The 27,195-nt window shown below is 34.0% G+C and overlaps 4 protein-coding genes across 4 annotated transcripts; 2 read left to right on the forward strand and 2 right to left on the reverse strand.

Moving 5' to 3' along the window:
* The first annotated feature begins 5,251 nt into the window (after nucleotides 1-5,251).
* Nucleotides 5,252-8,691, forward strand: LOC125832031 (lysM domain receptor-like kinase 3). Its single transcript, XM_049511160.1, has 10 exons — nucleotides 5,252-5,906; nucleotides 6,382-6,594; nucleotides 6,680-6,819; nucleotides 6,914-7,003; nucleotides 7,084-7,189; nucleotides 7,416-7,567; nucleotides 7,672-7,769; nucleotides 7,910-8,048; nucleotides 8,320-8,418; nucleotides 8,527-8,691. Exons 1-10 carry the CDS (start codon nucleotides 5,252-5,254, stop codon nucleotides 8,689-8,691), a joined length of 1,857 nt encoding a protein of 618 aa, XP_049367117.1.
* A 142-nt stretch (nucleotides 8,692-8,833) lies between these two features.
* Nucleotides 8,834-12,020, reverse strand: LOC125830168 (suppressor protein SRP40-like). Its single transcript, XM_049509367.1, has 3 exons — nucleotides 11,927-12,020; nucleotides 10,886-10,949; nucleotides 8,834-10,781 (listed from the first exon to the last, which is right to left on the reverse strand). The coding sequence occupies exon 3, from the start codon at nucleotides 10,743-10,745 to the stop codon at nucleotides 9,279-9,281; it is 1,467 nt and encodes a 488-aa protein (XP_049365324.1). The 5' UTR covers nucleotides 10,746-10,781; nucleotides 10,886-10,949; nucleotides 11,927-12,020; the 3' UTR covers nucleotides 8,834-9,278.
* Nucleotides 12,021-12,768: 748 nt separating this feature from the next.
* LOC125830139 (uncharacterized) lies at nucleotides 12,769-15,926 on the reverse strand. The gene is made up of 3 exons (XM_049509343.1): nucleotides 15,686-15,926; nucleotides 14,592-15,270; nucleotides 12,769-14,375 (listed from the first exon to the last, which is right to left on the reverse strand). Exons 1-3 carry the CDS (start codon nucleotides 15,911-15,913, stop codon nucleotides 12,871-12,873), a joined length of 2,412 nt encoding a protein of 803 aa, XP_049365300.1. The 5' UTR covers nucleotides 15,914-15,926; the 3' UTR covers nucleotides 12,769-12,870.
* Nucleotides 15,927-23,053: 7,127 nt separating this feature from the next.
* Nucleotides 23,054-25,433, forward strand: LOC125832037 (uncharacterized). Its single transcript, XM_049511169.1, has 4 exons — nucleotides 23,054-23,195; nucleotides 23,368-24,377; nucleotides 24,910-25,067; nucleotides 25,166-25,433. Exons 1-4 carry the CDS (start codon nucleotides 23,054-23,056, stop codon nucleotides 25,431-25,433), a joined length of 1,578 nt encoding a protein of 525 aa, XP_049367126.1.
* The last annotated feature ends 1,762 nt before the right edge of the window (nucleotides 25,434-27,195 follow it).

The following is a 27,195-nucleotide window of genomic DNA, read 5'->3' on the forward strand; positions in this document are numbered from 1 at the left end:
TAACTCGTAATATTTTTTATATAGTTTTTGAACATCTAAATCATAAATTTAAAATATTAAAGTTAATCTAATTAATTTAGCAGAGAGGATAAAATAATTGGTGGGGAATTCTAGAAATTATAAGAGTTGAATATTGCAATAAAGTCTTGTCCCTACATGTATGTATTAAATTACAAGATGCTTAGAGAAATTAAGGGCTTTTAAATCAGGTTGGACCATTTTGTATCTTAATTTGTCATAGGCTGGACCTAATAGAAATGGACATTGGAGTTATATGTGTGTACATTGAAAAGGAAAGACAATTGTTTTCTTTTCCATATAAGCTTTACAATATTCTATATGTGTAATAGCAACTTGACGATAAATCTCTTTCAAAGACATTTCAAGATGCATATCATATATATAATTGGTACACGTTTGTTGGGTTCCTTTAGTCGATATCACTGGTTATAAAAAAGAGAGTAAATTTTAGGAATATCAAGCATAAAAATTATATTAGCGTTCTATAACTATATTTTTGCTATTTTCGCTTCATAGCCAAATTATGTTTGCTATGGAGCATCTGATTTAATTTGTATAAATTGTGGCAATTTATATAAATCACGACGATTTGTATAAATCGGGCGTCCGTGCTATGAAAATTTGTGTTTGTATATGTATATGTTCTTTGTGTTAGGCGAGAGTGGCGAATGAGATTAGGAGAGAGAGGAGAGAGGCGAGCGAGAGAGGACAGAGAGTGGAGAGATGTGAATTGTATATGTATATCTGTATATATGTAACTACTATGTATATGTATCAATCATTGTGTTTGTATATCTACATAAAATTTGAATCTGTATACAATTGAATCGAGTCAAAACATTTGTATTTATATATCAAATCTCTCTCGCTTTATACAACCACAAACTATACATTGTATTTGTATAAAGCGAGAGAGAGAAAGGCAAAAGAGAACTGGACAAGGAAAGATTTGTATTTGTATAAATTATAAGTGTATAGGACGGAGAGATATGTATTTGTATTTGTATATACAGTCTCTCTTGCCTTATACAAACACAAACATAATTGATACATTTGTGTTTGTAGAAGTGAGGGAGAGAACTGAGAATGGCGAGCGAGATTCAGGGCTGAGAAATTGATTGGCTCGGCGAATGGCAAGAAGTTTGTTGCGAATTGGAATTAAATGAAATAGTAGCTATAACATTTATTTTGAATTAATTGTTTGCTATAATGCACATTTTTTCTCAAAAAGAATCATTTATCGAGTGATAGAAATTGATTGACATCGTCGATAGCATTTTTCGATAAAATAATTGAAGAGTCACTCAGTAAAAAATAAAAATAATTAATTTTCAATTTTTTTGAAGGAGCTGATGAATATCTATCGTAAGAATTAATTCGATCATATTTTTCCTTCAGATTCAATAGCTATAAGTATGTTATTTACAATAAATGACTACATTTTTATATCTTTTTTTCTCTGTATTTTTGTATACTTTTTTATTTTTCTATTTATACACTAATACATCTTTAAGTACAATAAACTAAATAATGAATTGCCTCTAAATATAACCCACTGTCCTAATTTACGTCCATACAATGAGCAACTTTCCATTATTAACATTAGAACTAATAATTACTTATTTAAAGACATACCCGATCATATTCTTGTCAGTTTAAATACTTCATTCTCTTGTTGTCTCAAAAGATGTGGTATTGATATGTCATAATAATGACTGAATAAAACTTAGAGAAAACGTTAATTAAAAAATCAATGAAGGTAAAAACTAAAATACATTTAACCAAAAATACATAGGAATACATACCCATATATTTAGGATACCTTTTGAGTAAATATACAATTATTGAATAAAAGTGATTTTATTTGCATACAACTATTTTTTATTGGATTTAACTTTAAACATGAACATGTTATAACCAATGTGTGTATTTTAGGAGCCACAATAAATCCTATTATAAATTCATCCTGAACAAAGTTATGTTACCGATATTCCTTGATAAAAATGGCTAAAGAAGACGAAATTGTGTGAACAATTACTATTTAGCAATACTAATATACATAAATATAGTTAAATAAGATACAACGAATATGCATACAAAAATATGGTTAAATACTAATATACATAAATATAGTTAAATAAGATACAACGAATATGCATACAAAAATATAGTTAAATGCTAATATACATAAATACAGTTAAATAACATACCACAAATATGCATACAAAATATAGTTAAATAAGATACAAAGAATATGCATACAAAAATGAAGCCTATCAACTATTCTTAATTGCCCAGAAAGAAATTCACTTATTCATTAATTAAAATACTTTAAGCCAAATTAAATAGGCGTGAAAGAGAAAAAGTTGATGATGGTAAACATTGGGAAAAGATCACGTAAAACGTGCCTGCAATAATTAATTAGGCATTCAATAATAACTTTCCTATTTTGTATTTATTTATATTAAATGTATATAAAAAATTATTTATTTGTATATAATTAACTTTGCTATTTATTGTGTAGTTATATCCATATATTATGAAAAAAATAAAATATAGCTATTTTTCTTGAATATATAGGTACGTTTGTCATATTCTGTAGTTTTTCCTTGAACTAAAGCTACGATAGAATCACACAAGTAATGATAAAAGGGAAGATTTCTTTCATCACCATTGTATTGCGGTTACACCACAATTTAATTTAATTTTGCAAGTTTTTTTAGTGAAACTTTTGGGCCCATTTGCTCTTAGCCCGTCGAAAATTTACTGTAGTCAAAAGTTTAACTTTAGATGGATTCTAAATTTTAGAAAGATGATTTCATGTTAATAATTGAGTCTAAACTTAATGTATATATTTAATAAATTTCTTTATTATAAATAAACTATTCGAACAAAAATTATTGACCCAACAGAACCCGTATGCGGATTTCTAGCTCTGCCCTTGTTGATGCACATCTATAATTATTTATTTGTCGAATGCATCACCAACTGAATTAAGAAGATTAATGTTAGTTTCTTTCCCCTATTGTACGAAGTGTAAAATTTGGTGATCAAGAAAATAATGGAGAATAAAACACAAATTTTACTTACGGAAACAAAATAAATATCCATGTCACATATATATATATATATATATATATATATATATATATAAATTACTTCAATGGGATATAAATCTCCATGTCACATATAATGCAAAAATTGTATAAAATAGCAAACTGTTAATTCAAATTAAATGTTATAACCATAGTTTGATTTAATTGTAACCTGTAACAAACAGTTGTCATTTGCCTCTCTCCCCAGATTTCTCGCTCGCCACTCTCCATTTCTCGCTCGATAGTCTCTCTCGCCTCTCTCCCCAGATTTCTCGCTCGCCACTCTCCATTTCTCGCTCGGCAGTCTCTCTCTCACCTCTCTCACTTTATACAAACACAAATGTATAAATTACGTTTGTGTTTGTATAAAACGAGAGAAAATTGAATAAATACATGTCTTTTCGTTCGCCTCTCTCCCCAGAGAATCTCGATCGCCACTCTCCCAGATCTCGCTCGCCACTCTCTCTCGCCTCTCTCACTTTATACAAACACAAATGTATAAATTGCGTTTGCGTTTGTATAAAGCGAGAGAAAATTGTATATACAAATACGTATATTTTCGTCTTATACACTTATAATTGTACAAATACAGATCTTCTCTTGCCCAGTTTTCTTTTGTCTTTCTCTCTTTCTCGCTTTATACAAACACAGATTATACAATTGATTCTTTTGTATATATATACCGAAACAGATTATACAAATGATTTATTTGTATATGTATACTGAAATATACATATTAAAGTTTGCTATGGAGCGCGATTATATAAACTATAGCTATAACATACAAATATGATTTTTATGTTTGCTAAACCTAAAATTTACTCTATAATTTATGCTTTTCAAGGGATATATACGTAAAAAATATATTTAAGCTATCTATATAGTATAATTTTCTCACTATTAGAGTGATCATATTTGATCTTCCGTAACTAAATTGCTATGGCATATTAAATTAAACTACACATAATTACGTAATTCTATTTAGAATTTCAATATCTTTTTGGACCTAAAAACAAATTTATAGTATAACATGTATCATAAATAGTGGCCGGCTGATTAGTCGTACGTGATACACTTAATTTGCTTCGCCGGCACCAATTTAATTTGTTCACATTTAACAAGTAATACTTATGTTTTGACTACGATTATTAGTTCATTAATATATTGTAACCTCAATTGCAATACGTAGGGTGATAATGACATGTGCTATATATATTGTGGGTAAGTATTTTTTTTACACATATATATACATGATCTGAGCAAAAACAATTGATTCGGTAAACTATAAAGGCAGAATTCGCCTGCATTGAATCACTTTAAAATATGTAACCTTTCCTATTTGTAGTTGTACAACAGCTAATCTTAAGATTAGTGACATAATTTTCATTTCCATTAAATGTTATATTTAATTCTTAATGATTTAAAATTTTAAAGGGTCGCCTAATGAATTGGCCTCATACTAGGAAACTCCACCTCCACTGCATTGGTTTAAACAGCTTTACAATAGCTTGCAAATTTTGCCTTGAAATGCAATTTTTTATGGAGTAAAAAAAATAAATATACTCCATCCGTTTCAATTCGTTTGTCTTAATTTTTTTAGTTTGTTTAAAAAATAATGTCTCTTCCTTTTTTGTTTAAGACACAAGATACAAAATATTTTTTACTTTCTTAAAATCCGTGACAAGTCAAAACCAGACAAATAAATTAAAATGGAGGCAGTAGTATATATTAGAGTAGCACTAGCATTACTACTAGAGTCCAGGTATCTTCATTTGCTGCATTGTAAAAATCGGCAAGTATGCATTGTAAACAGTAAAAACCAAAGGTTCCCACTGATGCAGAAACATTGTAAAATACAATATGATATAATACTGCTATATGTTTCATATATGGCAAACACACTAAGCTCCCGATATGTGCAGGGTCTCTATTGTACGCAGTCTTACCCTACATTTCTACAAAAGGCTATGACGAAGTAGCATTATGTTTATATTACTGTATATGTCAACAAACAAAACAACAAATAGGATCTGACAAATTAAGGGGAAATATTCTATCAGACTATCATAATTTTCATGACCTGATATTCTTTCCTTTTATTTCACAAGGCAGAGTACTTTTTCATGCCAAGGCTTATGGCTTCTTGGTGTTGTATCCTCATTTTTTACTTCCTGTTTCCTCTGATTTTCCCTAAGATCATAACAAATTTTACTTCTGCTATACCAACTCAGTTAACTAACATCCACCCTTTTCCATGTTCCGATCACATCAAGACGTGCAATGCTTTCCTCTATCAGCACAATAGTCTCTCAAAACAGAATATCACCTTTTTTTACTCTGTCAATGCATCAGCAATCGAGCCGATTAGCTATGATGACAGACAAGACTACCTAGTAAATGTACCTTGTACTTGCAAAGATGTTAATGGAACTGTTGGATATTTCTATGATACGATTTACAATCTGCAGTCAGGGGATTCATTTGCAATTGTTTCTAATGACATTTATAGTGGACAAGCTTGGGAAGTTGGTGGAGAAGAAAAAAGTTACAAGGCTGGGGAAAATGTAACTATGCATTTATTATGTGGATGTGTGGAAGATGAACAAAAGACTGTGGTGACGTATACTGTTCAGAAGCACGATACTTTATCAAGTATCGGAGATTCACTTTCTTCTCAAGTCAGTGATATTGAGAACTTGAATCCTTATTTGAAAGGGCCACAGTTTGTAGATGTTGGATGGCTATTATATGTGCCCATGTACAAAAATGGAGTTCCTCTACCAAGTACCGGTATGCTATATCTTGTATTGAGATTTGTCTCTTTTTTATCTCATCAACTATGTATTACTATTGTTGACTAAACAATTAGATCATCATATTGATTTCTCAGATTGTCACTCAACTAATAGTTCTCATCTCAGAAAGTCACCTTTCTTCTTGATTCCAATTTCCTTCAACATCGAGAAAGTGATTTTATGAGAGAATAGTTATTAGCTGAGTGACAATCTGAGAAATCAAATCATGAAAGCAGATAGCTTGCTTATAAGCGTGTTGAGACTGTTGGCGAATTAGATCATCTCATATTAGCAAATTTCTGTTTTTTTCATTAGTTAAATAGTCAGTATCTCATCCTTGGTTAGCAAAGTTCCATAAAATGTAAAGGAAATCACTCAGGAAGTTATTAGATGGTATATACATTAAACAGTGGCTATTTGATTATTAGAAATTGACTTTTCGTTGCTTCATTTTACCCATCATTCAACAGGCAAGAATCACAAAGCACACAAATGGATGGTATTAGTTGGAATACTATCAGCTGTGACACTACTTTCAATCTGCACTGTGATAGTATTTATTCTAAGGAGAAATAGATTGCAGAGACGCGTCAAGGAGGATGCTGCAGTTGTTTCCAAAAGCTTTAGTACAAAAAAAAACATGTCACTTCAGAAGCAGTACATGTATAAAGATCATACTGAAGGTTTACTGTTTGCCATTTATTTATGCAAAACAGGAAAAGATTGCATGACAGAAAATTAACACAATCAATTTATTCAACTCTGCAGAAATGCCAGTTTTCGAATCAGAAAGGCCAGTAATATACAGTCTTGAGGAAATAGCAGAAGCTACAAGCGATTGTGATGAGTCTAGGATTATCGGGGCAGGTGGATATGGGAGTGTGTATTATGGGACGATTGGAAAGCAGGTATCTAGCACTTCCTTTTGTTTCATTTTTTCTCAAGCCAACTCAGATTCTTCTGTGCCTCGCAATTAAAAGGCGATTATCAAACTGATTCTAGGAAGTTGCAATAAAAAAGATGAGGTCCAACAAGTCCAAGGAGTTTATGGCAGAGCTCAAAGTCTTATGCAAGATCCATCACATAAATGTGGTAAGTAATCAGATTTAATAACTGAAAGCTGCAATTTACTTTGATGATGCTCCAGTATTTATGAAGAGTTCATCGTGTAGGTGGAGCTGTTGGGATATGCCAGCGGGGATGATCACCTCTACTTGGTCTATGAGTATGTTCCAAATGGCTCTCTCAATGAACATCTTCATCAACCACTGCTAAAAGGTATTCAATAACATGTAAATTCAACCTTAAGCTCATATTGATACAAAATTTAAGCGATAACAGTCCACTAGTTAAAAGATATCATAAACTGTATAACTCTGTTTAGGCATGCTGAGAAGCTTCAACCAATATGGAGAAAGGATAAAAAGAATTAAGATTTCAAAAGGCAAAAAAGAAGAATTAAGCAGAATCATTAGTTAGCTCACATCCACTTGTTCTGAACCAGGTCATAAGCCTCTAAGTTGGACTACAAGAACACAGATTGCTGTAGATACTGCAAGGGGTATCGAGTATATCCATGACCATACAAAATCTCGGTATGTTCACCGTGATATTAAAACGAGTAACATTCTACTGGATGAAGCCATGAGAGCTAAGGTGCCTTCTTGACTCCTTTAAGTACATAGATAGATGAACTAAAACTTTAGTGAAGAATTTGTAGTTTTCATTTATCATACATCCAAGAAAGTGCTCTTTTATAGGTTGCAGATTTTGGCCTGGCAAAACTAGTTGGTCGAACCAATGAAGATGAATTCTTGGCGACCCGCCTAGTTGGAACACCAGGATATCTCCCCCCTGAGTAAGCATCTGCATTTAGTCATTCTTGCTAGTCCTTTTTTTTTGTCTTTTTACAATGGAATGCTATATTGTCTTGCAACATCAGAACCATATGATTAGAAGAATTTATAAGATTTGCTTCTGATGTCTCATATGTTACAGATCTGTGAAAGAACTGCAGATAACTACCAAAACAGATGTTTTTGCATTTGGAGTAGTTCTTGCAGAACTAATTACTGGCAAACGTGCACTCATTCGTGAAAATGGAGATCCAAACAAGATGAAATCACTTATCTCTATTGTAAGTCAACTATTTAGCAGGGATATATTAAGGAATGAAACACAACCACATGAATGACCATCCGAAAGAAATGACTCTATTTTAGAACATGACTTGAAATACTAAAAAATGCTTATACGAAAGAAGAACCTAAAATGAAGAATAAGTGAGATGTATGCATTTCTTAGAGCATGGATGTCAGGAGATCACTTTCTTGATTGTTAAAGCTTAAATTTATATACATTATATGTAGTCTTCCATTAACCAAAAAAGGTGTCAACTGAATGGTCAGATTCACGAAATTTTCCAAGACGAGGATCCGGACTCAGCATTAGAGTCTTCTATAGATGAAAATCTCAAGGGATGCTACCCCATGGAAGATGTATACAAGGTTGGAAATCTAAAAAATCTTGATGTCCAAGTCTCTAATTCTTCTACTTCTATTTTGATTGCCAGTAGACTATGCATCTAGAGCTGATATTTTCTCATTACACTACAGATGGCCGAAATTGCAGAGTGGTGTCTAAGTGAAAATGCAATTAACAGACCAGAAATGCGGGAGGTGGTTGTTTCATTATCTCAAATCAGGATCTCATCCACAGAGTGGGAGGCATCATTAGGAGGCGATAGCTTGGTTTTTAGTGGAGTCTTTAATGGGAGATGAAATGCATTTCAAGAAGTGAAACTCTTAATTTTAAAATAGAGTGCAAATCTTACTACTTCCAGTAGTCAATGTTCTACTAATTGATGGACTTATTTTCTTTTTCCAGTCTTGTAAAGCTAAAGAATGTTTTGGTAAACATGAATATAAATACAACATTTTGATTTCTACTTGGCTTCAGAGTAATCCTCCGAAATTAAAGTTGTTTATTGACCAAATATGTACAGGCATAAAAAATTAGGATAACTGTGTGTCATCCTCAACAGAGAATTTTAAAGTCTGGACTATTCTGTTATGCAGAATAAAACCAATACTTGATGTTAAGACTTAATATGCTAACAAGTGCCTCAGCTACTGAAAGCTTACATGGGTGAGTTACTCATTGAAGAATATCTTAAGCTCAACCAAATTTCTCTGATTAGACTGTTCTAAGCACTCATTAACTCGATTAGAAATCAAATTTGAGTGATCAATCCCTACAACTACCTAAAGTAATAGTCACAAGGACAGTAACAAAGTATTATCATACAGATTACTGCTTGGAATCCTGCACCTGGCGGACAGATTCCTTCTGTAAAGAGAAATGTAAGTTATGATCTTCCAATTACTGGAGAGGATTTTTGATCCTGAAGGGAGATTATAGTTTCAAAAGCACCCACCAGAGCCTTGACCTTGCTTCTCCTAGTCTTGGCAAGCTTGCTTGCAGTAACTTCAATCACGTTGTTGAACAAACTTGGAGTTTCTTTTGAATCCTCTATACAATTGGATCGAAGATTTACCGTCACAACTTCGTCTTTCGCAGCATATGAATGGCCATCATCAGTGGATTTTCTCAAGCCTTTTCCTATTAGATTACCATTTTCATTTTCGCCCTTATCTTTTATGGTGACTTGCCTCAACTTTTGTTTCCGCGGACTGTCATTCTCAGATTGGATATCAATTGTCTTCCCTTTTTTGAACTTGAGCAGTTTAGGACTGCAATCTTCATTTTCTAAGCCAATTTGTCCAGCTTTCCGAGGTTTTGTGCCTTGCTTCTGAGTTGTAGTTCCATTTTGACTGGTGCTAGAGCTTGTTTCATCACAGTGAGCAGACTCATTTGCTGAGTTTGATGATGGTGACATCAATGAACATGAGGAAACGGACGACTGGGTAGTGGTGTCAATATTTCTTGAGTTACTACCACCTAAAGATGGTGAAAATGATGGGGAACAAAGGGATGATGAAGCTGTCTTTCCTCGTTTTGGACCATCTCTATGCAAAGAGGATTCTTTGGCCTTACTATTTTCCTGGGAAATACCTATAGTGTTGCTTTTAGTCTTTGATTCTCTAAGATGCGACGTCTTCTTTGTCACATTTTCATGACTGATTTTCCCAGTCTTGCTTGGTGCAAGATTAGTCCTACTGTTAAGTTGAGAAGCCTTTCTGGGAGAGTTGTTACTGGATGTTGTGCTCGATACTTTTTTCACAGAAGATTTTGGAGACAATGAAACAGTTGAGGTAACAACACTCTTTTTCTTGCTTAGCTCTGAGGACCCACCGTCGTTCTCCATTTTACAGCTGTGGTTTTGTCTACTGCTAGATCCATTCGATAGAGACTCTTGAACTTTCGAAGAACTCCCAGGTATAAAGTTGTCACTGTATCTTCTTTGATGCCTTCTTGATGCATTTTCTTCCAAAGGCTTAAGCTTGGAGTCACTTTGTTGATTTACAGAAGGCACTACTCTTTTGGTGGACGATTGCATTTCCTGTCCATTGACTTGGCAAGTTGTCTGGCTCTTGATCTCTGAAGGTAGTTTAGTTGAGCCTGGTACTTTCTTCCTTTCTGGGATTTTCCCTAATGTTGCTCTTGAGGGCCGAGGAATCTTTGCCTTTGTTGGAGAATCATGTTCATAACCATGTTTGCACATATCATGGCATGAACTTCTTGGAACGTCAAGATAACGTGACAAGACCTTGTATCCTCCCATTTCAAAGCCTACACTTCCAGTTGAATTCCTTCTTAGACGATTTATTATAGGCTCGATTTTCTCCAGGTTTTCAGGTATTCCATCAGCCATTGTAAGAGAAGGAAATGAAATAGCAAACCAACACCCCTGCAGATATGTTCAGCATGATATAGAGGGGTTTAGAGTAAGCAACTAAAAATCTTTGTGAATATTTTCTGTTACTTCCCAAACTTCTAAACAAGAGTACTCACCGGGCCCTGAAAGCAAGAAGTACCAGAGTGCTTTTTGAACCGTCAACTTCACACGTTTGGCGTCCTAAATAGATAGAAACAAGGACATGTTAACTGGTGAAGATCAGGTGGGGATGCTTTTTCATCCATGGCTTGTGTGACTAAACTCAACATTCTGTCATAAAATGCAGATAACAACAAAAGGAGAATTACATACATTTAGTTCCCTCTATATTCATAACCTACAGCTGCTAACATGAACTAGAGCAGCTAGAAAGCTAAAAAGCGATATGCTATCACTTATTTCATAACAGTTGGAGGGAAAAAAAGGATAAAACGACAACAATAAAATGTTCTTTTCAGAAGCTTTCGGTTACTGCTTTCATCTGTCCATTCCACCAACTTGAACTCGAACTTGAACTCTTATCATCTAATTAATCCTAATAGATTAGTACAAATTCTTATCTCCCAATCAACAATAAACAGAAAAATCCTAATGCTCAAATTTGGCTATATCACTAACATCATAGAGGCTGAGAACATAAACTCTAGCACAGATGTTTTGGTCATATTAAATTAATGAACATCTCCATTTCTTGACACCAAATATATAATCTTGCTTGTTCAGGCGAGATTTCCAGACCTCACTTTGTGGAATTACATTGTTTTGTTCAGGTGAGATTACACCATATATTTGATATTCCCTATTATATATCAGCAGCATTATTATATTAGAAAATTTAATCAACATCTCCATTTTCAATGTGCTAGATGAACAATCTTATATTCCAAGAATTTAGATCTCCTAATTTGAGGTACTCTTCTTCAACAAACTTCTAAAATCAGATTATGTTAAAAGAAAGAATGAATTTGGCTATAAACAAATCATACCATTGAGGCTTTCAGAAAAGAAACAAGAAGTACTACTACCAACAATAGAAACAAGAAGTTTTGATCATCAAGAAGAAAACTCAATTCTAAAAATAAGAATCAAGAAACTTTTAACTACCACATAAAGAAAAAAAAATGTTAAGAAGAAAAAATGTTTTGTTGAAATTATACCTTTTACTTTGATGCAAGGAAGAGGGACCCAAACAATTGGTTAAAATTTGTTTTGTGGGAAAGAAGGGAATAAGAAAGAAGCTTTGATCTTATTGGTAGAATTGACAAATTTATGTGAGAACAAGCGTAATTGTAGCAAAGATAAATCTTCACAAAAAAATTACAATAAGCATAGAAAGTAAAAATAAAAAATTGTCTTAATTAATTCGTGCGTAAGGTAAAGTTATAGTAATTGTATATTTAGTTCATATAAAAACCGTTTTGAGTTTTGCATTCAATATCATAGTTGGTTTGATGATCAGAACATTTGAAACTGAACCAAGTGATTAACAAATATGTATATATGTGGAAATATATTTATTTGTACCCGATGTTTCAATCGAAATAAATTAACCTAAAGAGAGATATGAACTAAAAAGAGAATACATATCATTTAATTTGATTTAAGAAAGTTCTTAGGATTCACTCAAAAGACTAGACTAGAATGCCTGAAACCATAAACTAATAAATTATTCTTTATGGCCATCAATTGACCATAAACTCATTAGATTGTGTATATTATTTGAATTTAATGTCATAAATTCTAGCCATTTTAGTAAATACTTATTGTTTCCTTATGCAAACTTTCAACGTGAATATAAATACAAAAAAAAAATGGTTTCAAGAAGAACTAGGGGTTTGTTGTGAAACTCAGAAAAAGAAAAAGTTGTTCATTCCAAACTAATGTCAAGTTACCAACTATGAACAAAAGGGTGGTTGTCTCTACCATTGGTAACTTGAATATGAACACTTCCATTGGAGTAATTGAAGTATTCTATATGCATTCTTGGCTAAATATATGTACATAATATCTCCAACAGTACTAAAAAAAAGGGGAAGAAAAGCCTAGCAGTCAACTTCCTGTACTATAAATACATTAGTCCAGAAATATACTCTCCATTAAATTACTCAGCAGCTAAGAAAAGAGGAGACACATAAGACTTAGCTCTCCGAGTCCTTTGCTGCTTTTTTGTCACCCCCCAGCCTTTCAAAAATATGTCTGTGATCCCGTGTTTGTTATCCAAAGTATGCTGCAGTAGGAGTGAGCACATTGTTCTCTCTCCATCATTGGACCGTCTCCTACCTCTGGAACTCGTCCTACTCGGAGTTTTTTTCCATGGACTGGGTTTTGAAGCAACATTTGTTTCATTTACTTGATGCAAAAGGGATTCCACTGCAGGTAAGACATCTGCTTGAAGGTCCTTCTGATCCTTTGTCCTCCTTGCTTGACCCCTCCTTGGCTGATTACACACAATGCCTTTTTCCTTCTTTTTTGCAACCTTCAAGTAACTAAGACTATTATCCATGTGCCCCTTTCTCAGATTAAGCTTCATCCGACTTGAAGCAGTCCTTTCTGAAAGAAGTACATCGCGCCCGAAATGGACTTCCATGGATTGTTCAACTTCATTCTCTTGACTACTTGCCAAAGAAGTAGCAACTTCAGCAAGCCCGCGTAGACAGTTGCTGGAAGTTTCAGATGGTTCACCAATGGCATTCTTTGAGTACCTGTGGACCACAGATGATGAAATAAAAATAAGTATATCAGCTGCAACCGTGTCAGGTTCATCGATTGGATCATCATGGCCTCTTCTTGGCAAATTGATTGATGTTCTGATATTAATGTCCTGGGAATCTCCTCTAGGTGGAGAGCACTCCTTATTTTCTGGGCTAACAGGACCTTTTAGATCTCTTTCTGCAGTAGACTTTGCTGCTTCACTTGGACCTTTTAGATCTTCTTTGATGCAAGAGTTTAAGTCGATGCAAATATTAGCTGTTGAAAGCTTGCTATCAATTCTAGAACCTACAAGGTGAATTTCCCTGGTGCATTTTCTATATTCAGCTGTTGAATTAGGAACCATGTTACTGTCAGGAACCTCAGAATTTTTATGTATCTCTACATTTCTGCCTTCAGGGAAATTAAGATGGGAAATGTCGAAGGAGGGTGCAGACTGGCAGTCAGACAAACAGGTAGAAGGTGTCAAATTCAAGTCCATGCCGTTCCCAGAACTTGTGTAGTCTGAAAACTTGTGGTCTTTTACAGAAGCAATGTGTTCACCTGTACTATCACTTGCATCATGCTGCATAAAGCAAGAAGTCAAACTTCCAGAAGTTGGAGTGGACGCAGGACCTAGGTCCATATTTAACTTCTTTACAGTGAGACTAGAATTCCTAATAGAGGACTCAGTACTCTTGCTGAATGATGCATCAGTATTAAAGCATGAAAGTGCTGCAACAGGAATCTGCTTAAATTCTCTCCAAGAGGAAATCACCAGTGATTTGTCAGTTGTGGTTTCAGCATGAATCTTGTCTACATTTTCTAAGGGCAACGATGCTGGTTGATTACATGGAAGAAGTGCTCTACCAACAGAAGAAACTTCATCAAACGACTTCAAGTTGCTTTCATCTCTCCCTGAAAGTGCATATAATAAAAATTGTGAAACTTCATGCTATAAATAGCTTTTAGATAGAAAGGCTGTAATCCTATGGAGAAGCCAGTCATTAGGAAATGACTGATGCAACATAAGAAATAAAATCATGAATTGTGCAAGAACAATAAAAGGAAAAGAGCATGATGGCATCTTCAGAATTATGATCAGAATCTTTTCTCAAGGGAAATTCAGGATACCTTCTTTATTCAGAGTTGAGCATTCTGCACGTGCCATACCGGATAAATCCAGATCTCTGTCCCTAATTTCCTCGTGAATGTTATTCGATTCAAATGCCGAATTTGGACAATCTGACTCAAAAGGCTGTACAGGTTCATTCAGGTCAAACAAAAGAAAGGTACCCCTACAACTTGAGGGAGAACTGGAAGATTTTCCAGAGGCAACAAGGTTGACTTTCAAAGAACATTGAGGTTGAAGTTCTGAGATCAAAATATTTGTCTTTTTAGCTGCAGGATTTTCTTCCTCAAATTGCTCCCTGTATTCATTATTAATGCCTTTTTCTGCTGGAAGTTCAAGGTCCAACATTCTCTTCCTTGACGTGTCGTCCTTCAATGATGATGGCTTGCATTCGTTTAAAATGTTTTGACCTGAAAGACAGTCACCTCCTGGTTGCACAGTCTTACCAGCACCAGAACTAAAGGGATCTTGAAACATTTCTTTACTTGGTGCATATGGTTCAATGCTCGTGAGATTTACTGAGTGCCTAAAGGTTTTCTCAGAAATGTCAGACCTAAACAGAGACACAAAAGTATTTGCCTTTGATGCTTGCAAGTGTATATGATCTTCTACTAGTTCTCTCTTTTTCATCTCATCCATTAATTCCCTTTGTCTTCCATATAAGCGATGCAGTTCATTGACCTGAAAGAAAACACAATTCAACTTCTGCTCCATCATGATCAATTAAGTGAATCACCAAGTGATGAAGCACTCCCAAGGTCACCATTGCTCAAGACCAAAACTGATCAAATACACTACATTCTTCAAAAGAAAGGATGAAATGAAATGGAGAAAGAAAAAGAAAACAAAATGCTCAAGAGAGAATATATAGGTAGAAGAAGCGCCAAATCTAGTAGCATTTATGAAAGGTTTACTGTAATCCACAACAAAGAGCAAGTTATAAATTAATAATTCAGGATAGTTAATTCCAGAAACATGAAAGGATATATAAGTGCAATTCATTTACATGAAACAAACTGAAGACTTGGTTGAATATTTCGTCAAGATGGCAATAATCTGTTTCAAAGGCTAGCCAAAGGTAAGACCATGTATATACCTGATATCTAAATGTTGCATCGTGTTTGAGTATTGTCTGTCTCAATATTTTTTTCTGATAAACTACATCCTGGCTCTCGTCTACCATAAACGGAGGAAATGCAAGATGTAAGCCTCTACTACTGTTGCAGGCGATATCACTGTGGGGTATTGACTGTGAATTACCCGTAAGGCTGACAACATTATCTCTTGGGTAGTAATATCCTGGACAATAATTAGTGCACTGCATTTTCACCTCCTCCCTGGGACAGAACACGACAAAGAGTTAGAATGTGCTGCTCTTTGACCCCTGCCTATGACCCAATATAACATATAATGTAAACATGCATATAAAACTGGATTATTCCTCAATATCTTACAGTAAAATTTCCATCATCAGGCAATGCCCTTACTTTTTCAAGGAACGGGAAGACTAAAAGAAGATACTGTGATATTGTCTGCTTTAGGTTAACTGCGCACGATTTTCCTCAAAAGGCCTCACACAAGGAACGGGAAGACTTTGTACTGCCAACAGCTACTAATTAACCGAATTCGTTAGCATTTTCAAAATTTTGTTTGTTTCGTAAAACTATCTCATTAACTCCTTTGCCGCAATGCGAACGACTCTGAATTAGGTAGATTAGTCATATAAAACTGGATTATCCCTCAACTTCAATATCTTACAGTAAAATTTCCATCAGGCAATGCCCTTACTTTTTCAAGGAACGGGAAGACTAAAAGAAGATAATGTGATATTGTCCGCTTTAGGTTAACTGCGCACGATTTTTCTCAAAAGGCCTCACACAAGGAACGAGAAGACTTTGTACTGCCAACAGCTAATAATTAACCGAATTCGTTAGCATTTTCAAAATTTTGTTTGTTTCGTAAAACTATCTCATTAACTCCTTTGTCGTGATGCGAACAACTATGAATTAGGTAGATTAGCCATATAAAACAGGATTATTCCTCAACTTCAATATCTAACAGTAAAATTTCCATCAGGCCATCCCTAACTTTTTCAAGGAACGGGAAGACTAAATGAAGATACTGTGATATTGTCCGCATTAGGTTAACCGCACACGATTTTTCTCAAAAGGCCTCACACAAGGAACAGGAAGACTAATCTACCTAATTCAGAGTCATTCGCATCACGACAAAGGTGTTAATGAGATAGTTCTACGAAACAAACAAAATTTTAAAAATGCTAACAAATTTGGTTAATTATTAGCTGTTGACAGTACAAAGTCACACATCCACTCATCCAACAACCAATAAGAGGAAGAAGAACTTCTTTGGAGTCACAGTCAACACAAGGTGAACCAATCTGACTTTTGAGTTAGATTTCAAAAACTCAGAAACAAACATACGTCACCAGTCATACAGATAAATAGATGGAACAGGAAGATTGTCCGCTTTAGGTTAACTGCGCACGATTTTTCTCTAAAGGCCTCGCACAAGGAACTGGAAGACTAATCTACCTAATTAAGAGTATTCGCATCACGACAAAGGAGCTAATGAGATAGTTCTACCAAACAAACAAAATTTTGAAAATGCTAATTCGGTTAATTATTAACCGTTGGCAATACAAAGTCACACATCCACTCATCCAACAACCAATTAGAGGAAGACGAACTTCTTTGGGGTCACAGTCAACACAAGGTGAACCAATCTGACTTTTGAGTTAGATTTCAAAAACTCAGAAACAAACATACATCACCAGTCATACAGATAAAGAAATGGAAAATCAAAGCACTTAAAACAAAAGATTCTGAACAAAACCACTAAAGGTAAAAAAATCACAATGCACAGATCCAACAGAAAGAATCAACAGTCAAACACAAAGAGCACAGATAAAAAACACCCAAACACCAACATCCCAACACAGCAAAAATACACAAACAAAGATGCAATTAACAGCTTGAAAAAGAAAAGAAAAACAACAAGAGAAATCCACCAAGATTATCATCAAAGGTCAGAATTTCAAGAAATTACCAAAGACCCAAGTTTTAAAATGCAACCGCTTGGGGAAAAAAACAAATCCCAGCAAGAGAAATCCACCAGATTATCATCAAAGGTCAGAATTTCAAGAAATTAGCAAAGACCCAAGTTTTTAAAATGCAACCGCTTAGGAAAAAAACAAACCCCAGCAAGAGAAATCCACCAAGATTATCATCAAAGTGCAGACTTTCAAGAAACTACCAAACACCCAAGTCTTGAAAATGCAACAGGTTGGGAAAAAAAAAACCCCAGTAAAATATATCTCTCATTCAAGATTACCTCTAGCTCTAGCTCCTTGCTAGCACGAAAAGAATCCAAGAAAACCCATCAGAGTAGAAGAAACTCAGAGAGAAAGTGAAACTTTACAGAAAATGGTGTGGAGAAAAAGATGCTTGTTAGATGGTACAATGTCTTAGGGAAAATGCGGAAAGAATGGAGCCTTTCGGATCTGCTGGGACCACTCTGTATGTACAAAGGAAGATGGAAAGAGAGAGAGAAGAATAATTAGTACTCTAGTAACTGACATGGGAAGAGAGAGGCATAGAATTTGTCAAGACATTGGATCTATCTTCCCCAATTATATCTATTCTTGGATTTTTCTTGGTGATCAACTGTATGAAAAAATGGATCAACTTTTTAGATTCTCACCCCTATCCGTGTCCTCTTTCCATTCATAAATACTGTTTAATTTTTTTTTAAAATATTGAAAACACTTTTAAATTTGACGTAAATTATTAATTTCGTTTTTAAATTATTGATTGCCATAAAAATATTATTTTCTTTAACTAATTTAAATAGATATAAGCCCAATATACAACACGACACAGCAAATGGTCTCAAATTCTTGTAAGATTATGGACTCTTACACTCTGTTTGGATCATTGTTCCCCATTGTATTGTATTGTATCGTTACCATACCTACAGTGTTTGTTTTGATTGTTACTTAAAATGTATTATATTGTATTGTTAAATTTAGTTATTATATAACAATGAAAACCCCTATTTTATGAAACAACCGATTGTGTGTGTTTCCATTGTTACTTAATTTCTTTTTTCAATTATATCCCTACATAATATTTCATATTACTATTTTACCCTTTGCCCTATATTATTTAATTTTAGTCAAACCTCACACCCTAGAATAATTAAGGATATTTTAATAAATTTATAAATTACAATACAGTACGATATAGTCAAACAAAATAATAAAAATGTTATTAAACAATACAATTTAGCCAAACATTGTATCTACTATACAATACAGTACAATAAAGTACAATAAAATACAATACATTATGAAACAATGAGTAACAATGATTCAAACAGAGTGTTAATAAAAATTCCAAAAAAGTGTTGAAGACACCCATAAACTTCGGCGAGAATTTAAGGGTGTATTTCACTAATGTTGTATGATTGGAGGTGTATTTAAGTTCAATTAGTCAAGTAATGAGTGTTTATAAGGTTGTCAAATGTTCGGAGACGGAACTAATAATTTGGGTCAAGTTTAAAGTTGTTTTCGATACTTGTCACATATTTTTAAGTTGATTGATATTGATTTGAAAAATATTTTAGTAAATAATAATAAGATATTATTTTTAAAATATAATAAATTTAATGTATGAAGCAATAAATATTTATTTCTTATCTGGGTTGTCATAATGATTGGTTGATTTTCTTGTTAAATTAGTTCCCCTTAAAACATATTTTTTTATTCAAGATTCGAATAATTAATCATCGACAAGAAAGTGGTTGTAAATGGAAGGATTTAATGTTGGTTTATCCCAATATTTTAAATGACTAAAATAGTACAATTATACTATTACATGTTCAAAATTCAGAGATAGAGAGAGAAACGTTAAATTGTATGCAACCATATAAATGAACTACCTTATAAATCCCCAATATGGATAATCAATTTGGCTTAATTACGTTATGATAATTTATTCATGTACATTATCATGAGAAATTAGGAACCAAAAAATAATTAAGGGAACGTTGGTGGTGGTGCTAATGGTAAAGTGCAAGGCATAACGCGTTAGGATTGACATGATATGGAAGTAGTTTTCGCTTTATATCAAAGAAAATATTTATTCGTTTCAATTTGTTTATCTTATTTTGATTTATACACGTAGTTTAAGAAAATAAAGAACTTTTGAATTTTGTAATTTTAAATTAGATATGTCTATCAAAATTGTCTTTAATCTTGTGGTTTAAAACGTGTTATGTGAAAAGTTGAAATTAAATAATTATCAAAAAGGAAAAAAAACATTCTTTTTTAAAATGGATTAAAAAGAAAATAGGACAACCAAATTAAAACTGGAGCGAATAATAAAATAGGGAGTATATTATTGAAATATAATGTGATTGTTCACCCATGTGGATTAGTCGGTGGATGAGTTAGTTATCCACGTGGTTAGTTAGTTACTAATGTTGTGACTGATTTGTCGGTTGTTGTTTGCTAGGATACGGTTAACTGACAGTTTAGTGGATTAGATATTTTGTATCAATTACACGCCTCTGTAAATAGAGGAGATGATGTACAGACAAAGTGACGGTTGAAGATATTTTCAATACATAAATTTTATTTTCTGCTTCGTTCTTGTATGATTTTCTATGTTTCAAACTCTCCATTAATAGAGGTTTTAGCTTCATAACTCACTTTCTAACATGGTATCAGAGCCAACGACATTGAATGTGCTAGAATTTTGTTTAATTTTTTTATTCGTACATTAAATTGTTGAGATTCCACACATGGTGACAACGAAGATCGATTATAGTCATCCTTGTTTCAAAGGTCCCTCAGATACTTCAATTTTTGTGATTATCAAACTCGCTGAATCTGATAAATTTTGGAATATGGAGCAAATCTATGAGGATTGTACTTCTGGAAAAAAGGAATTTTGAATTCATGATAGGTGCATGTTCGAAGGAATTGTACAAAGAAGAATATTTAGAGAAGTAAGAGACGTGCAATACCATTATTCTCTCATGACTGATGAGCATAATTGCTAAGGAACTTCTCTGATGGATCGTTTATGCTATAAGTGCTCACAAGGTATAGGAAAACTTAAATGAACAATTGGACAAGGTCGATCGAATTAGGATTTATCAATTACATAGAGAGATCATGACTCTCTCTCTCTCTATCAAAAGGTATTGATTATGTCTCAGTTTATTTTAGCATATTGAAAAGAACTCTAGAATGAGTATTGTAACATCTCAAATTCGAGAAAACAGAAAAAATACAGCTTTCCAGGATCTGGTGTTAGAACCAACGGAAGCCACTGATGGACTGTAGGTAGAACCATGGACCGTAAGTGGGGTCCCGTGGTTCAATCCTAGACTTAGGGGATTTCAGGATCCATACATGAGACCTATAGTCATGGGTCACGGACCGTAGGTGAGGTCCATCGTTGGGGTCAAAATTCTGAGAGTATCTGATCCCACCCACGGTCGATCAGTACGGTCTGTGGTTGGACCTACAGACCGTAGGTGAGGGTCAATAATTATTCAGAGGAAAATAGTTGTTAGGTCAACTTCAAACGGTTATATTTTTTAGCACATAATGAATTAGATAGCCCATGACCTATCAAATTAAAGATAATTGAATCATCTTTTCAACGTCAACGAGTTTGCTAAAATCCAAGATCGGAGTAAAAAGTTATGCTCGTTTAGTGAAGCCCTATCGGGCAGAACATGAACGACGGTCAGTAGTCCAAATGACGGAACGTCGTTCCCTCCGTGGATGGGATTCGTCAGCATTTAAGTCAGGGTCGTTTTGGACTTTTCTTATGCGTTGGGGCATTTAAACTACGTCGTTTGATGACTAAACTACATCATTTTACTTAGAATAAGTCTAATAACCTAGTCAGACATACCCAGAACCCTTATTCTCCAAAAATCATCCAAATTAGAACAAAAAGATGAGAAAGAGGCGTTAATTTCTCTCAAGAGCAAGAATCAGTGTTCTTCAAGGTTCAGCCCCGAAATCCAAAGGATTTCTCTGTGAATTTCATCACCAGGTATGTGGGATTTCACTAGTGGGTTCCTTTTACCCATTAGGTCCCTAGAATTCAGTCAGTTCTTCAGATTCTCATAAACTGTTCAAACCTAGGGTTTCTAAATTTTCAAGATTTATTGTGATTATGTCCCTTGATCTAAATGAATTATTTCTTGATAATTTAGTATAATTCTCTTAGTTCATGAATTACACTTGCTAGGTCAGTTAAACAGATAATCATGCTTCAGATTTCGAATGTCACTTTAGAGCTATTAAGTATTTCAGTTACATTTCAGTCATATACATATTCAGTTGGGAGTAGACTTAGCACCGAGTTAGACTAGGGTTCAGCGTAACCTCATAGTCCCAGAACTACGTGCCCCCGTAGAATTATAAGTCACATATGTTGAGCATCAGCTTTAGTGATCACGCCACATTCATGTCTTTATACCCCTGACAAGGTATATTGGGTCCTCTCGATCATGGGCGGACCCACGTGTTGCCCAGGGGGTTCACCCGAACCCCCTCAAAAAAAAATTACACTGTATATATAAGGTGAATTTTCTGGATTTATGTGGATATATATATTTTGAACCCCCTCAATGACAAGGTGAAGGAGATAGCCCAGTGGCAGCTCCCTTCAAAGTTAAGCCTGACTTCCAGGGATCGAATCCCTGGGTTAGAGTTTTATTTTTTAGTTTTTTACTTTCATTTTTTTTTGTTCCAGTTCCGATTTTAATGTTTTTTTTAATAAAACGCTAAAATGTGGTGTTAAACCCAAAAAATTCAAGGGTCCCAACACCCATACTCCCATAATCCTATTCTTAAAAGCTAATAACTTTTTCACTTTTCAAATCCCTATTGTTCTTCCCCAACTCAAAACTCATATATTAAAATCATCTCCCATAATATTCTATTGTTGATTGTTTCATACTTGATACTTCATGCTTGAATCTCACATTCAATTCGAAATGAAAAATCAAAACTCATGCTTATTGCTTAAAAGGTAAAAGTTTTTTTCTCTTCTTCTTCTTTTCTTTCAATTTTCAAAAAATTAAATGGGTCTTTATTTTTTAAGGTTGTAGACTTGTAGTATCTCTGATTATCTGAAGTGGAGGCTCAAAGCAAAAATTAAAAGGGCTGATTGTTTGTCTTTTCTCCAAGGTAAGCTTTTCTCTCAATTTTCTTGAAAAGTTCATCTTTCTTGATTGAATATTGATTATCTTCATTTTAAATTGTGAAATTTTTTTGATTGTTTTTTCTATTCTTTCTTTGATAGTCGTAACTAGATTGATGAACCATTTTAATTTTGATGGTAATATCTAATGTAATTTGTAAAAAGTTATCTTTAATGCATTTAACAATTAACTATTTTGTATAGATTCATAGTCAATGGAGAAGTACTTTTTTAAAGTATCAAATTCAAGTTCTATTACTCAGAATCAACCTAACCGGGAAGAAAATGCTAACTATTTAGAAGTACCATCACACTCTTCTCAAGAATTTGATTTAAGTTCTTTAAAGGCTGATCCAGGTGAAGAACTCAAATCTTGGAATTTCATCCAAATCACCGTGACTCTATTAGAAGAGCTTATCTCCAAAAAAACCTTGTCAACCTCTATTAAGAGAGTTTCCACAAACAAACATTTTTGGAGATGTGCGTCGTTTTTATCATAAATGGTTTGATGAATTTCCTGATTGGTTAGAGTATAGTATAAGTAAAGATGCAGCCTTTTGTTTGTACTGTTATTTATTCAAGCAAAATAACAATCTTCAAGGCGGAGGTGAAACATTTTTGAGTGTGGGGTTTAGAAGTTGGCATAAAAAAGCTAGTTTGCAAACACATGTTGGTGGGCATACTAGCATTCGCAATCAGTCAAAAATAAAATGTGAAGATCTAATGCGACAACAACAATCCATACATGCTTCATTTGAGAAACAATTTAATCAAGATAAGCACGGGTATCAGATCCGCTTAGCAGCTTCAATTGATGTAGTAAGACTTCTTGTGAAACAAGGCTTGGCATTTCGAGGTCATTATGAATCTAAATTATCACTTAACAGAGGTAATTTTCTTGCGATTCTTTCATTTTATGCCCAAAAGTGTGATGAAGTTCGTAAGTTTGTATTGGAAAATGCTCTTCAAAATGACCAAATGACTTGTCCAAAAATTCAAAAAGATATTGTAATTGCTTGCAAGATTGAAACAATTAAGGGCATCATAAAGGAACTAAATGGTGATTATTTTTCCTTATTGGTTGATGAATCTTTTGATGTTTCACGCAAGGAGCAAATGGCGGTTGTTTTACGATATGTTGATAGAAGAGGATTTGTGATGGAGAGACTTCTTGACATTGTTCATGTTAAAAATACTAGTGCTTTATCTCTAAAAGAAGCAATTGTCAATTTACTTTCTCAACATTCCTTGAGTCTATCTTATGTGCGTGGACCATGCTATGATGGAGCAAGTAATATGCAAGGTGATATCAATGGCTTTAAGATGTTGATTAAGAAAGAAAGTAGATCGGCTTATTCCATACATTGTTTTGCTCATCAACTTCAATTAACTCTTGTTGGTGTTTCTAAGAGATGTCTTCAAGTTGGAGAATTTGTTCATTTGGTTTCAAATATTTTTAATGTTTTGGCGGCTTCTTATAAACGTATGGATGATTATCGAGAATCTCAAAAAAAAAAAATCAAGAAGCTTTTGATATGGGTGAGCTTAAAACGGGTAGAGGCTTGCATCAAGAAGTTGATATTTCTAGAGCTTGCGATACTCGTTGGGATCTCACTTCAAATCTTTTAATTGTTTTATTCTCAAGTTTGGTACAATTATGGACATTTTTGATAATATTGTTGAAATTGCACATTCTATGGATGAAAGATCCAGGGCAACAAGATATATCAGAATTGCTCAAACTTATGAGGTTGCATTCATGTTGCATTTGATGAAAGAAGTTTTAGGAATTACTAATGATCTTAGTACATGTTTACAAAAAAAGGAGCAAGACATTGCAAATGTCATGCTACTTGTTAAAGTGGCCAAGAGAAGGCTACAAGAGTTGAGGGAAAATGAAAGATAGGATTTATTTGTTGTTGAGGTTTCTGCATTTTGTATCAAGTATAATATTGTGGTGCCTAATTTTGATGAGCCGTATGTTAATTCTGGAAGATCACGGCGTAAATCTGCTGATTATACTGTTTTTCATCATTATCATGTTGAAGTTTTTTGTAAAATAATTGATTAGCAATTGCAAGAACTCAATGATCGTTTTGATGAGGTAACAACCGAGTTGCTTTATGGAGCTGCTTGTTTGAATCCGGTAGACTCATTTTCAAGTTTTGATATCCAGAAAATAATGAGAATGGTTGAATTATATCCTGATAACTTTGATGAACTTAGCATGTGTGCACTTGAGATCAACTAGCAAATTACATTATTGATGTCCGTGATATCGATAAAAGGTTCTCTAATTTACATGGGCTCTGTGATCTTTCAAAAAGATTGGTTCAGACAAAAAAACATTCATGTTATCCTCTTGTATTTCATTTGGTGAAATTCGTTTTGCTTCTACCAGTTGCCACTGCATCCGTTGAAAGAGCTTTTTCAGGAATGAAATTTATTAAGAATGAGTTGCGAAGTCGAATGAATGATGACTTCTTGAGCGGTTGCATGGTTCCTTTTATGGAGAAGGATGTGTTTCAGGATGTTTCAACAGATGCTATTATTTTGTCTTTTCAAGCAATGAAACCTCGTCGAATAGTATTGTAAACGTGCTTGAGAAGTATTAGCACTGACCTCTTTTTGGAGTTTGTAGTTAGCACTCTAGTCCTAGAGTGAGACATTACGAAGTGCTAATTTTTTTTGTTCTAGTTAGCTCCATTTTTTGCTTTACTTAGCATCCTAGTTCTAGATTGACATATTGTAAAGGGCTAACTTTTTGTTTCACTGTAATCACTCATGTTAGTTTCAGATTTCTTGTAACGAAACTAACTTTTTGTATCTATAAACTATATACTACTACTTCCTTGAAATTTTATTTTGTTGGCTTATTTACACGTTTATACTTTTATTTTTTACGAAAATCCTGGGTCCGCCACTGCTCTCGATGAGGCGTATACATTGAACAATCATGTCTTTATACCCCTGGCAAGGTATATTGGGTCCTCTCGATGGGGCTTATACATCGCACTCCATGTTTAACTCACGTGATTTATGCAGGTTAATAGTAGCTCACACAGTCAGACTCTTAATGCATTTACCATGTTTTCAGCATTTATATCAGTTTATAGTTCAATATGTTATCTTCATGATTAGCACTTGGTCATTGCATTTAGCTCAATTTTTCAGTTATATTTCAATATTTATATTCTGTTCAGATTATTGCATTGCTCACTTATGGTTTGTTCAACTTAATATCTACATCATGCATGCTCAGTACATTCCAAGTACTAACACATACTCTGCGCTACATCCTTTCATGATGTAGGTTAAGATACTCAGCTTCCAGATCACCCTTAGATCGATTCTCAGTCCGTATTCAGTAGCTTCAGTTGTGAGTCCTCATAATCCGAGGACAATAGATATGCTTCATTTTAGTCTTTACTTTTAGTTTTCAGTTTTGTTAGAGTTAGCTTGGGGCATGTCCCAGCAACTCAACTTACATAGTAGTAGATTTAGCTTGAGTTGTTAAGTGATTGTTTCAGTTATTACTAAACTCTTAGTATGTTTTACATATTCAGATTGGTTGAGTTTTTCCCCACTTTAAGTTATCCATTTTTTTAGCTTCCGCATAGTACATGTTTTATTCAATAACTTTTATAGTATGCTTATGATATGCCAGACACAAGATTAACTTGGGGTCACTTGTGATCCTAGATCCCGTGTTACGTCAAGGGGATAGCCTCGGGGCGTGACAAATATGATGTTGTAGTACCCTCGTCAAGTTGTGAATGTCTTAAGTTGAATGATTATATAGATCATATGTATCAGTTAAAGTTGAGGTTGATGCAATTCTGAGTGGATTAGATGACTCATATGACCAAGCTCATAGGAAAATCATATTAAAAAGTGCAACTTCATTCATAAATCAAGCTTATGTTATGATAAGTGTTGGGTATATAGCAAGAGTTAATGGGAAATGGAGGGAAGATGGAAAGAGAAAAACTTGAAAAGTTCTCTTATGTCTTAGTAAAAATACATTTCTCCCTCATTGGTGGTGGAAAGAAAAATAGAAGTGTTGAAATAGAGAAACACTTCTATTAGTTGTTAAAAGGGTTGGAAAGAGGGACTCTCCTCGCGTCGTCGTCGCTCGCTCAACTCGGCTTTGGCTTTGGAAAATGATCGATCGAGAGATTCTTTTTGGACAAAGTTTGTTTTAATTACTTAGTTAATTATTTATTTAATTAAATTAAATTAAAAGGCCAAAACATTTCAATTATTTGGTTAATTAACCGAAACGTTTTGACCCGACTCGGATCCGCGCGACCTGTTTTATTTAAAACACTTTCCCGTTTTAATTTGAATTTCCCGT

This window comes from Solanum verrucosum, unplaced genomic scaffold (genome assembly GCF_900185275.1).
Source record: "Solanum verrucosum unplaced genomic scaffold, falcon-dt-bn FXZP01000102.1, whole genome shotgun sequence".
Lineage (NCBI taxonomy): Eukaryota > Viridiplantae > Streptophyta > Magnoliopsida > Solanales > Solanaceae > Solanum > Solanum verrucosum.